The 14,514-nt window shown below is 39.6% G+C and overlaps 1 protein-coding gene across 1 annotated transcript in view; it reads right to left on the reverse strand.

Annotated features, from left to right (window-relative positions):
* Positions 1–6,949: 6,949 nt before the first annotated feature.
* TRPM1 (transient receptor potential cation channel subfamily M member 1) overlaps positions 6,950–14,514 on the reverse strand; it is a 116,942-nt gene continuing 109,377 nt past the window's right edge. The window contains exon 29 of the mRNA XM_032621675.1: positions 6,950–8,207. Coding sequence (XP_032477566.1) covers positions 6,950–8,207 — 1,258 coding nt within the window. The remainder of the gene's footprint in view (positions 8,208–14,514) is intronic.

Consider the following 14,514-nt stretch of genomic DNA (forward strand, 5'->3'; position numbering starts at 1 on the left):
ATAATCACTCCCCCTGCTGTAGAGGTACAGCATGGTAGAAGCAGTGAGACTGAAATGGAGCAGGACCCTACTATGGTCTATGCACTCCATGCCTTCAGCCCACCTTTTGTCTGCAGGAAAACTTCAGTCAAAGAATAAATTCTATCAGAGAAGTGAGAAAATGCAGAAGCAAAGGAAAACAATCAAACAGGACAAAATAGTAATAGTTTAGTCATTAAGCAAAGTCAAGGACCTTTAGTTCCTCCTCAAGGGCTATGGATAATATTCTGAGCCATATCCTGTGAGCTGTCTTATAGCTACTGAAACCCACACCAGGTGGAAGAAGTTAACTACATGATGACCAGGCTGTAGCCATGACATAAGCTGCCACAATTCTGAGAGCTGCCCTCAGAGAAATGGGAACAAACCAACCCTGGAACTAAAGATTAACTGTACTGAAAGCCATCAAGATGACGCTGATCAGACCACCCCATAACCAATTTCAAGACAACTGTCAGAGCTGCCTGTGCTGTTTCTACATGTAGTCCCCTCCTTCGGCTTTTATAGCTCTCACCCCCACGGGGGGGGGGGGGTGGTCGGCCTTTGAACAGGAGTCTGCCCTCTCCCCCAACCCCTGGTTGCTGGCCTCTGAAATCAAGCAAACTTTCCCCCTTATTAGCTTTAGAGCAATGAGCAGCCAGACCCTCCTTTCAGTAAAAAGACTAGTTGGGGGCTATCAGAAGAGTCCAGATAAAAGAAGGTGATGGTGGTAGCAGTGGGAAAGGTAGTGTACAGTGGTTAAGTATCATGTCTACAAAACTATACCATTGCCTGAGTATATGGTCCTGGAAGATGACTATTAAGTCATTAAAAAAATCTGTTTCTTGAGGGGGAATTCTGGGAAGATGACAACAGCAGCATAATTATGCAGTCTCCCCATGAAAATAGAGAAAGGAACTATAAAGCAAAACCAGAGGCCCATGGACAACATTAACCACAAATCTAAATGGAATGGTATCCCTATAATTTCCAAAATATAGGCAAGTAGGAGCAAACCATAGTACTTACAAGACCTTTGTTATATCAGTAAAGGGAATCAATGAGGCATCTGAAGAATCCCCAAATAGCCAGAAGGTATTTACTGGCCCACCCAGTCAAGTTGAGAAGAGCAGGTGAAGTAGAAAGTGGTGTTTGAGAGTGCAAGGGCTCCTGGTGAGGTCTGAGGGGTGGAAAAATATTGCTGTAGGAACTCTTGAAACTGACCTACCATGGCTTCCTTCAAGGAAAGGGACCCACACTGAAGACAAACTGCTTGGCATGGGAGCAAAATTGAGCCAAGGAGAGACAAAGGAAAGAGAGGGTCCAGGTAAAGATGGAGGATCAGGAAATCTCTGAAAGTAAGCTGACTTTACAAAATTTTAATGCTAGACTGTAAAAATAAAAAAGGTTCTCTTGAGACTTCCCTGCTGGTCCAGTGGTTAAGACTCCAAGCTCCCAATGTAGGGGGCACAGGTTCGATCCCTGGTTGGGGTACTAAGATCCTGCATGCCGCGTGGTGCAGCCAAAAAATAAAAGGTTCTCTGCAAAGTTAGAAAAACTATCCTGACAACTGCCTCCTTCAAAAAGTTTGAGAAAACCAATTTCACATAAAAATAACCAAGGGAAAGTATAGAAGTCAAATCCTATAGAAAACTATTGTAATGAAAAAGAGAAGAACCGAATAGCACTCCTGTAGACAGTAAAAGCACATCAGAAAAACATGCCCTCAATGCAGATCAGAACCAACGCCCAGCATTTCAAAGAGCTAAAAGACACAAAGAAAATGATAGGAGACATGAATGAATTATGTAAATCAGAATTAGGAATATTTGGAATTAAATGAACAAATTCAGAAAAGAATTAGAAATAAGAGAAAGAATTATTTCAGAAATGAAGACTAAACCAAAAGAAACCCAAGGGTGAATAAACACAATTTGTTATGCCTTAAGAGAAGCAGAAGATAAAAAGGAGAAAAAATTTTCAAAAATCAATAGAGATTTAAAAAGATTAGTGAGAAAGTGGCAAATATTGAGGATAAGCGAAGGAGATCCAGCCCTTGAAGAAACAATAAGAGCCTTTGTGGAAAAAGCAGGAGAGGAGATAAGGAGACAGAAGAGATACTGCAAACTATATTCAAGAGAACTTCCTTGAAATTAAAATAAAAAAGAGCTTTGAAACTATGCATTGAGAGAACACACTGCAGGTGAGAACGTCAATCCAGAATGACCAACACTAAGACATATTCTTGTAAAACTATTGGAATTTAAAGAAAAAATAATGAAAATTTCTTTGGGTATCTAGACAAAAAGAACAAATGACTTCTAGGTGAAAAAACATTAGATTATCATCAGACCTTTTGGAAACAATCCTTTATGTCAGAAGAAAATGGAGTAACGGGAATTCCCTGGCGGTCCAGTGGTAAGGGCTCGGCGCTCTCACTGCCAGGGGCCTGGGTTCAATCCCTAGTTGGGGAGCTAAGATCCCACAGGCTGTGCAGTGTGGGCAGAAAAAAAAAAAAAAAAAAAAAGAAAATGGAGTAACATATTTAAGGTACTCAAGGAAAGAAAATGTAAAAGGATAATAATTGCAATGGATTGAAACATATCACGTTTCAATTCATGCGATCATAATGGTGTATATATATATATATATATATATATATACACATATATTTAAAAATCTATCAGTCACCTTTGGAAGATGATAAAAGCCAATTCATTATCTTGAAAACTGGCAAATGAATGGGAAAAGTCAATCATTATCCCTGCTGTACAGTATGAACTATACCACTGCGTAATCAAATAGTAGGTGAAAGGAATCATCTCTTTATAAAGTATTCTAAATAATAAAAGAAAAAGAAATAATAGGATTCGAGTATTAAAATTTTCAACCTCCTATGAATGAAGGGATCCAGATATTGAGTATGAACAGCTACTGACATCACAAAAAGAGAGGCAAGTAGACATAGATGTGCCTCCTGATGAAAGAAGCAACAACACCCAAGTAGCCTTGCCATCAGGATCGAACCTAAGCCTGAACAAGCCTCTGAATGCTCCTGCCAACTTGCAGGCAGAGTGGAACACAGCTAACTGCATATGACTGTTCAACCAGTAAAATTTAGGCTGTGGGAAACTTTGCAAGTCAAATGACCCACGTTCTTCAACAGATGAACTATAAGAAGGAGAAACGGATAGAAGGGGTATCAGCAAATTAAAAAACAAAAAAGAGGGATGCTTAACTCTAGTGCTAAGGAACATTCAGGTGATAAAGCTGTAATGAAATGCAAGTGTGGGGATTTTAAAGCATGTCTGCAAAATTTTCAACACGCCTCCCAAATATGACCCACTTCCTTGAGTCTGGGCTGGCCTTACTGACTCACCTGTGACCAAGAGAATGCAGTGGAAGCGAGGTCATAAAAAACAATATTTCTGTCTTGCTCACTGAGACATTCACTTTTGGAACCCTGAACTGATTCCTATGAGGCTGCCATACTGTGAGGAAGCCCAGGGCACACGGAAAGGCGATGCACAGGTGCTCTGGTGGATGGACTCTAGCTGAGATTTAGATCCCTGCTGACAGCCAGGATCAACTCCCAGACCTGTGAGGGAAGGTGCTTCTGGATGATTCCAGCCTCCAGACACTGAGTCTTCCCAGCTCAAACACTGTGGAGCAGAGACACTGACTGATGTGCTGTAGCCAGTTTGTACTGGCTCACAGCAGCAAGTTGTTAGCATTTTTCCCCAAATCCACATTCAGTGACATCACACGAGTAGCTTGATGTTGGCCAGGGTAGGAATAGTTACACCCTGGAAATCAGCAGACACTACAAATCAGGGACATTCCTGCTATGCCTTGTCTGAATTCCTGACACACAGGATCCATGAGCATAATAAAATAGGTGTTTCAAGTCACCCAGTTTTGGAGTCATTGTTTTACAGCAAGGAAGTGGTTACTATAAAAGGAGGGTGGTTATTTTTGTGGGGAGGAAGGTGGTTGACACAGGAACTTTTGGAACTTCTGGGGTGGCTGGCAAATTCTATGAAAACGGGTAGTGGTTATAAAGGATGTCCATCTGACAATAATTAAGACATATATTTGTTTTGTGTGATTTTCTGTATCTTTTATAATAAAAATTATCTTTAAAATTGCTTTTTTATGTAGGAGATAGTAAGACAATAATTTCATTTCTCTTTATTTCCAATTTATATCCAGTAAAATGTATTTTTGATATGGAATAACTATATGACAACATTAACAGTTTAATTTTTAAATTTTGAAACCTAAATTATGGAAACCTGTAGAAGCCTCGTGGTGATGCAGTTGTATGTGCAGAAAGTAGGCAATCATACAGTCTCAAAGGAGAGAGTCACTTATAATGAGGTCTTTTGATAGTTCAATTCTTAATTCCCCTTGATAGAAATTTAAAAATGAGTTTTTAAACTTTATATCAAATATCACATCATAACTCATTTATGAGTGTGACAGAGTTTATGGGATATAAGAATAAAAGCCCTCATTATGTTTCTTATTAGGTTTTACATAGAACAGAAATATAATTCTAATTTACTAAGACAGTTCTATGCGAAATGATTTTTTAATAATTTTTATTTTTCTGTTGAAGTATAGTTGGCTTACAATGTTTCAGATGAACAGCAAAGTGATTCGGTTATACACATATACATCTATTTTTTTCAGATTCTTTTCCATTATAGGTTATTACAAGATATTAAGTATAGTCCCCTGTGCTATACAGTAAGTCCTTGTTTATCTATTTTATATATAATAGTGTGTATCTCTTAATCCCAAATTTATCCCTCCAGCCCCTTTGGCTTCCATAAGTTTGTTTTCAATGTCTGTGAGTCTATTTCTGTTTTGTAAATAAGTTCATTTGTATCATTTTTTTTAGATTCTACATATAAGTGATATCATATGGTATTTGTCTTTGCCTGTCTAACTTACTTCACTTAGTATGATAATCTCTAGGTCTATCCATGTTGCTGAAAATGGCATTATTTCATTCTTTTTTATGGCTAATATTCGATTGTATAACTATACCACATCTTCTTTATCCATTCGTCTATCGATGGACATTTAGGTTACGTCCATGTCTTAGCTATTGTAAATAGTGCTGTTATGAACACTGGGGTGCATGTATCTTTTCAAATTATGGTTTTCTCTGGATATATGCCCAGGAAGGAATCTCCATATTGTTCTCCATAGTGGCTGCGCCATTTTATATTCCCACCAACAGTCTATGCTAAGTGCTTTGAACATGTGCAGTGTTTCTATTTTAATGTATTAGATACTGCTAGATTTGATCAGATTGGATATTAGTTCTTAATATTCAGTTTTCCATATTTAGCAACATTGGAATGATATTGGAATAATAGCAATATAATAACAGGCAGTCTGGCTTAGTGCCCTGCATAATAGGCCCTTAATATTTGAGTCAAACAGAGTTGGTAGAGCACATAAATAGCTATATTGTATGATTCAGGGTGTGCAAGGAAAGTCCCTGCCATAGGTTCTGAAATTCCACCATTAGAATGTACACATTCTGGGTCTGTAAGATAAATACCTTAAGAAAAAAAAACACATCCCTTTCAACCAACACTTCTACAGGAGACTCAGTGAGACTTCTGGGAATAAACTCAGGCCCCACACCTGAGGCAAGGTGGGAGTGACCTACAAAAGGGGCCTGTGTAATGAGCGGACAGGTGGAGAATTCCAAACAAAAGCTTTGCCTTCTTCAGACCTGCTCTCTTGAGCTGTCAGAGGTTCTCCAGCTTGTTCTGAGAAAACTTTTTTTAGGTTGTGGCAAAGGGCTGCAAGTTTTCTTGGCACCCAAAGCAGAGATTTAGGAATGAGGTCAAATGGAATGGGTTTATCCTTGGGTCAAATAACACAGGTAGCAGGATTGATTAAATAGTCTCAAATCCAGCTCAGTTCAGGGATTCTCATCTGGCTATTAAACTCTCAAGTCTCCTGTGGTCTCTGATTAGTACCTTTGGCATAACTGCAGTGAATTAATCTCTCTCTCTCTCTCTCTCCTCCCCCTGCCCCTTGCCAGTTTATAGCGATGCTGTATCTTTGAACTTACAAGTTGAAGCACACCTCGTGTTTTTAGCCATGAATCGTCTTTGTAGCTCTTGAGAATTCCCACCTTGAACACATATGTATCCTTTAGGTTTTAGCCACAGCTTTACACCAACCATTGTGTAGACAGAAGTACAATTAATTTGTGTTTGCCATCAAGGACTAGATGACAACAGGAAAATTCATGTGGGATACTTTATTTTTACACATTAACAAAACTCTTGGTCACCCTACCCTATTACAGTATGACCTTTGATACAATCGTGGCCTTTTTTTTCCATCGTGTAATTTTAAAACATAAAGCATTAAAACATAAAATAAACAGAAACCCATAAAGAACATATGATGTTTACTTCCCCTTTCCAATTCTCACTTCTTGCACCTCATAGTTCTATTGTTCTTTTCCCCCACCCCTCCTTTTTTTTTTCATGTTTGCTTTGTCTTTCGTTTCCCTTTCTTACATAGTTGCTTACTCCCTTAAGTAACCTACTGGTGTCACCCAAAGGCATTTCTTTGGCTATTCGGTTGCCCCCAGAAATAAAGAGATCGTAGGATCCTGTATACTGATGAAGGAATTTATCGTGACTGGAGCGCTATCACTTTCATTGATCCTACTCCAACTAAAAAAGCTAAGTTTACTAACATGTGCTAACAAAACATTAAGTTTAGTGCATTACATTTTAAATTGTAATGCACTAAAATGAAACTCTAAATTTTAAATAAGTCCAAATTGTCAAACGTTTTTAATGAAAATGATTTCAGAAATGGATGATGTTTAGATGACCAAGATGGGACTCATCAGTTGTTCTGACTGAAAAAATCAAAGAAACAAAACTCAGCATTCAGTTTCTGAGGAATTTTTCTCTCGCTTAACTTTCAGGTCTTCCGTTGTAATTCTGGACACAACTGCTAAGTTACTTACACTGCTGGCATGTCTAGATCTGTCTAAGGTGCCCTGAATGGCTTTAGCATTCCTAGGATGGCCGTGTAAACTTTTTGACCTTAAAGATGGGAATCCCAAAGTTTGGTGTGTTTTCACAGACAGTAAGCTTTCCTTGTCAGTTCTGTCAGTAACAGCTAGTGACAAACGGGAGATCTGAGGGCCTGTTTCAGAAACACAGTTTTCATCTTTGGTGTCTGTGAAATGCCCTTGATGCTCAGCCTGCACTGCCGTTTCAGACCCAAAGGAAGGGATATCCGTGCTCTGAGAACGCATAATCTTTTGAACTTGATATCTCCACTCTGTGGTCCATTGCTCAACCGTGGAGGGGCATGTTTGGTCCCCAACTGCACTCCACTTGTTAACCCCGCCGACCAGCTTTCTTCCCTGGGAATATACAAAGCTTCTGGACTTCATTGCTCTACAAGCACTGAACGTCTCATCAGGGTAATAACGGGTCACTTTTGTTCCTTCCAGGGGATAAGAAATGGTGCCTTCTATCTTCGTTGTTTCCACTGTTAGCTGAGTGCTTTGAAAATCCAAATTGTTCTGTCCGTGCATAACATCTGTTTGACTGAAACCTGGGGAGCTCGTTTCTCCTCTCTTAGAGTCTGCCTGCCTTTCATCATCTTCAGCTGAAATCCCAACATCTGGACCTAATTTCGGCCCTGAGGTGCTCTTCACGTTGTCTGATGCAAGTCGATCGCCATCTGGGGATGCTGGTGTGCTTGTGCTGGGTGGCAGGCGAAGGCTGCCCTGACGCTCTGGGACCAGGTGCGTTCTTTGGTCCTTCTCTTCCTTCACACGGAAGGAACCAACTTTTTTCCTGAACCCTGTCCCTGGTGGCATGCAGCGGGAAGTATCCTCATACAACTCCTCCCCGTTGAAAAGATACCTGTACATGCTGTAGCCATCGGCACTGTTGATGCTGCTTTGCCTTAGAAGGTATGTTGCATCACATTCAGAAGAAGCCCGGGACCGGGTCTGTATCAGGTCGGACTTGTCGATTCCTGCGAGGTTTTCCAGCGCATTCACCATTCTGCTAGATAGTTCTTCCAGTTGGGAAAGGCGAAGGTCAACAGTCTGCAGGGAAGTTTTCATAAAGTTTTCTCTTTCGTTGATTTCTTCCAACCTCATGGACATATTTTCAACTCTGGCGGATACAAAGGGATAGGTTTATTACACTGAGATGAACTAAGGATTAAAACCAAAAATATAATGTTATTGTTGCTGTATGATTTTGCAGGCTTTTGGGAATCATGGGCTGATTGGGGCATATTTTTAAACTTCACACTCTCCTAATATAACTACTGAAAATTACAGTGAGGAGCATCAGAAAGTAATAGAAATATGGTTAACGCATATGGTGCTATTTACTGTTCATTGCTCTAAATGCCTTATGTATTCATTAATACGTACTCTCCGAGGTCCTATTCTAGGCTTGTTTAACCCTCACAACAGACCTATAAAGAAGGCACTATTATCACCATCCCCATTTTACAGATGAGGAAATCAAGTCACGGAGGGGGTAAGTAATTTGCCTACGGACGCACAGCTGGCAAAGAGTGTGGCACCAGCAGGGGCACCAGCTCTGGTCTCTCATCTGGTACATCACATTGCCTCTGATGATAAAGGAAGACACTAGCAGTTAGGTTTCTGAGTTTTGAGTATAGCTGTCAGCAATGAATGGTTATCATGACAAAATAAATACAATAACATCCTTATTTGAAGTTCAGGGAATTCGGAAAATGAATTGTTAATAATTAAATTCAGATTCATCGCTAATTCTTAGAGAAATAAAAACTATAATGAGATAGCATCTCATGCCAGTCAGAATGCCTATCATCAAAAAATCTATGAACAACAAATGCTGGAGAGGGTGTGGAGAAAAGGGAACCCTCCTACACTCTTGGTGGGAATGTAAATTGGTGCAGCCACTATGGAGAACAGTATGGAGGTTCTTTAAAAAACTATAGAACTACCATATGACCCAGCAATCCCACTCCTGGGCATATATCCAGAGAAAACTGTAATTTGAAAAGACCCCTATGTTCACAGCAGTATTATTCACAATAGCCAAGACATGGAAGCAACCTAAATGTCCATCAAGAGAGGAATGGATAAAGAAGATGTGGTGTGTGTGTATATATATATATATATATATATATATATATATATACACACAACGGAATATTACTCAGCCATGAAAATAATGAAATAAGGGCATTTACAGCAACATGGATGGATCTACAGAATATCATAACTAAGTTAAGTAAATCAGACTGAGAAAGACGAATACCATATGATACCACTTATATGTGGAATCTAATTATGACACAAATGAACTTATCTATGAAAGAGAAGCAGACCTACAGACATGGGGAACAGACTTGTGGTTGCCAAAGGGGAGGGAGGGTGGGGGAGGGATGGATTGCGAGTTTGGGATTAGCAGATGCAAACTGTTATATATAGGATGGATAAACAACAAGGTCCTACTGTATAGCACAGGGAACTACATCCAATATCCTGGATAAACCATAATGGAAAAGAATATATATATATGTATAACTGAATCAATTTGCTGTAAGAAGAAATTAACACAACATTGTAAACTATACTTCAATGAAATAAATTTTAAAAACAAAAAATTAAGTTCAGATTATCAGATGGTTTACTTCAGGGACAAGAGGTCATTAAATCATCTGAAGAATACCAGTAACTTTAAATTGTTTGCTATATTTAATAATTGGTATTCCCTTATGGGGTTGTAAGAAAGAAAGATCATGACAGATTATAAATATCTGCTGTTAGATTTTTTTAACTCCTAGAAGATCAGGCAGTAGCCTATGAGACCATAGTGTTGCCTGAAGCAAAGCCTGCTGGTGTAGACTATATTTTATATTTCAGGAATACATACAGTATGAATTCTTTCCATCGGCTTATGAAACTTAACTCTAAAAGGCAGCAAGTTATGCCCAGGACATGGGACTACCTTCTAAAAGTTGAATTTGTCCTGGAGTAGCCAGGCAGAGGGGATCCTGGCTCCCACTGAGAGCCTCTGGACCCTCTGCACCCGGCAGTGTGGTGGTCTGTTCACAAGCTCATCCGTGGGTGAAGGCAAACACTTTGTACTTTTGTTATCTGTTGCTTCTTGCCCACCTTTTATCTTTCTGTGGAAATGTATAGGCAGACTTTAAGGTCACCCAGTTTGCTTCGAGTCTGTGTCTAATATGGCTTTGCTACCCTCTCTGCATATCCTTCTAAAATCCCTCACCTGCGCTTGCTTTCCTCTCCTCTACTTCCTGATTACCTGCTGCTCTTCTTGCACCGTTTCCGCCCTCCGCCCGACTGCATCTCCTGTGCTCTCCCCACTCTGCTGCTTCTGCAGCTACCTTGTCCTACATTCTCCCAGAACTGCTTTTGCACATGTTCTACTTCTGTTGGCCACGTTGACAGCTGCGCTCCATTGTATGGGAGGGTCCTTGGCTTCCATTCTTAACCCTTTTCATGGGGAGAGGACTATTTTTATGTCCCTTAGGAAATCACATCATCTGATCAGGAAGGGTCTGGCTTCCTGGAAGTTTGCCACCAGGAGGACCAACTTCGCCAAATTCACCATGTATGAGGAGACGTGACTTCCTTCTTTAAAAGCTTCCCTACTGGGATTAACAGATGCACACCACTGTATTTAAAATAGATAATCAACATGGACCTGCTGTAGAGCACAGGGAACTCTACTCAATATTCCATAATAAGCTATAAGGGAAAACATATATATGTGTATGCATAACTGAATCGCTTTGCTATACACCTGAAACCAACACAACATTGTGTTAGTTTGTAAATTAACTATACTTCAATAAATTAAAAAAAAAAAAAAAGCTTCCCTACCATAGGGAACCCGACAACAGGTTCTAAGTGTTCCCTGTCCTGTATTTCAGGGACCATCAGAAGAACTTTGCACTCTTAATTTTCCATGACTTCAAGTCCAACTTGGTTTTCTCTGTTAAATGTCATGTCTCCTTGCTCACTTCAAATCTACTGCCCCAAGGATTCATTCCTTTTGTGTTAAAAACCGCATTGCCTCTGGAACAGACTTGAAATCCTTTAACAAACACAACATTTAGAGATTAAAGCAGCTGTGCAAACTTTTAAAAATAAATAAGCTGGTAAAATATAGATACGTATCTTTCCTCTCAAATCTTTTATAATTCTCTGCCTGTTTTTTTCCCTGTGTGACCAAATCCAGATAACAGCATTGCTGGCCACTCACCCAGAAAAAGGAAACCTCAAACTCATCTGATTCTGTCTCCTTTATACATCCCTAACCTCCCTCCCCCCCACGTTGAATAGGTTTTCAAGCTCCGTGTAGGACCCCTCTTTAGGTGTCCTGTAAATGTCCCATCCCTACTGCCACCCCCTTAGTTTGAAGCTGTGGAAGAAACAAAGCTTCACGATGTGGTTTAGGTTAAGAAAAATTGTCAGATGCTATTTCAAGCTCGTCGTAAACAGCAACCAGGTGGAGACAGCACATTTTAGACAGCTACGCCAAATCAAGGGAAGTCGTATTGAGTTTCTAGAGTATGTGTGAAAGAAGAAAGAAAAAAAAAACTGAGGTGAAGTTCACTTCGATCTGGAATGCTTAACAAAAAGGATGCATGAGGAACTATCTCCCATGTCAGCCTTGTTCTGTGACTTCCCACAATGACTTAGACATGTTTCACAAACCTTGACATGACATCCGTAGATGGAAATCCAAGGAGAGATTTCCATCTCAGATGGGGAAAGAGAGGCTCTGTAGGAAACAATTTGACAAGAGTCCCAAATCTTTTGACACACTGAATGGCAGGAAAACATATAAGAGAAATTTATCATTTACGACAGAGCTCATAGTGAGATATGAGCTTTCCAAACTTGCGACATCTTTTTTTTTTAATTTATTTTTTATTTTTGGCTGCATTGGGTCATCGCTGCTGCTCATGGGCTTTCTGTAGTTGCGGTGGGTGGGGGCTACTCTTCATTGTGGTGTGCGGGCTTCTCATTGCAGTGGCTTCTCTTGTTGCGGAGCACGGGCTCTAGGCACGTAGGCTTCAGTAGTTGTGGCTCACGGGCTTCAGTAGCTGTGGCTCGCGGGCTCTAGAGCACAGGCTCAGTAGTTGTGGCACATGGCCTTAGTTGCTGCACGGCTTGTGGGATCTTCCCAGACCAGGGCTCAAACCCCTGTCCCCTGCATTGGCAGGTGGATACTTAACCACTGTGCCACCAGGGAAGTCCCTAACTTGTGACATCTTAATTCTGCTTTCCTTTAGGCACAGAATGAAATAATTTTTCAGCACAGAACAAAAACCTGTTCTAGGTCCAAAGCGATTTGTTTGGCTTTCCCATTAAATAAAGTTGATTTCGTCTAAACGACATATTTCTAATACGTCATATTTCTAACATCATGTTTTCTTTTTAAAACTGTCATACAGTAAATTGACTATTTTTTATTTTGGTGTACAGTTCTATGGATATTAACATGTATAAATTTCTATAACCAATGTCATGATCAGGATCCAGAGTAATTCTACCACCCCTCAAAACTCCCTTGTGCTAAATCTTTGTTGTCACACCCTCCCCTCCCCTTAATCCTAGCAACCACTGATCAGCTCTTCATCCCTATAGTTTTATATTTCTGAGAATGTCAAATAAAGAGAATCATACAGTAGGTAACTTTTTGAGACTGGCTTCTTTCTGCATAATGTCTTTGACATTCACGCAAATTGTTGCATGTGTTGTTTGTTCCTTTTCATTGCTGAGTAGTATTACATGATATGGACGAACACTTAGGTTGTTTCTATATCTTGGCTCTTGTGAATAATGCTGCCATAAACATGGGGTGCATATGTCTCTTTGGTAACCTGTTTTCATTTCCTTTGGATAAATACCCAGAAGCGGGATTGCTAGATTGTAGGGTAGCTGTATCTTTAATTTTTTGAGGAAACTCCATACTGACTCCCAGAGTGGCTGAACCAATAAGTTTTCATTTCTCTGGGATAAATACCTAGGAGCGGTTCATATGATGAGTGTGTGTTTAACTTTCTAAGAAACTGCCAAATCAATGCTGGAGAGGGTGTGGAGGAAAGGGAGCCTCCTGCACTGCTGGTGGGAATGTGAACTGGTGCAGTCACTATGGAGAACAGCATGGAGGGTCCTCATAAAACTAAAAGTAGAACTACCATATGACCCAGCATCCCACTCCTAAGCATGTATCTGGAGAAAAATATAATTCAAAAAAATACAGGCACCCCAGTGTTCACAGCAGTATTATTCACAATAGCCAAGACATGGAAGCAGCCTAAGTGTCCATCGACAGATGAGTGGATAAAGAAGATGTATATATATACAGTGGAGTATTACTCAGCCATAAAAAGAATGAAATCATGCCACTTGCAGCAACATGGATGGACCTAGAGATTTTGATACTAAGCGAAGTACATCTGACAGAGAAAGACAAATAGCACACGATATCACTTATATGTGGAATCTAAAATATGACACAAATGAACCTATCTTTGAAGCAGAAACAGACTCACAGGCATAGAAAACAGACTTGTAGTTGCCAAAGCGGGGGGTGTGGGGAACGGATGGATTGGGAGTTTGGGATTAGCAGATGCAAACTATAACATTACATATAGAATGGATAAGCACCAAGGTCTTACTGTATAGTGCAGGGAACTATATTCAATATCCTGAGATAAACCATAATGGAAAAGAATATTAAAAAAGAATGTATATATATATATATATATATATATATATATATATATATCTGAGTCTCTTTGCTGTACAGCAGAAATTAACACAACATTGTAAATCAATTAGACTTCAATAAAAAAAAGAAACTACCAGACCATTTTTCAGAATTTATATTCCCATGAGCAGTATATGTGTACCAGCAGGTACTCAGTGTCATTTTTGGCACTTGGTATTACTGATATTTAAAACTTTTAGCTACTGTAATATGTGTGTAGAAGTATCTCATCGTAGTTTTAACTTGCATTTTACTAATAACTAATAATGTTGAACATAGATTCATATACTTATTTGCCAAACTTATGTTTTCCCCGGTGTGTCTCTTCTAATCTTTGGCCCATTTTTCATTGGGTCACTTCCCCCTTACTATTGTTTTGAGAGTTCTTTAGATATTCTGTACCCAAGTCCTACAGCAAATGTATGATTTGCATATGTTTTCTCCCAGTCTGTACCTTGTTTTCCATTGTTCTAGCAGTGTCTTTTGTAGAGCGAAAGATTTTTATTTTGATGAAATCCAGTTTATCATTTTTTATCTTTTATGGAGGCTTTCTGTGGGCTGTGATTTCAGTTTCAGTTTAGTTTCAAAACCTTTTCAGTGAAAGTACTCCCTGAACATTAGGTGCTGAACAGGTATAGAATGACATGACCATATGAGTAGGGGTGGT

The sequence above is a fragment of the Phocoena sinus genome, chromosome 2 (genome assembly GCF_008692025.1).
Source record: "Phocoena sinus isolate mPhoSin1 chromosome 2, mPhoSin1.pri, whole genome shotgun sequence".
NCBI classification, from domain to species: domain Eukaryota; kingdom Metazoa; phylum Chordata; class Mammalia; order Artiodactyla; family Phocoenidae; genus Phocoena; species Phocoena sinus.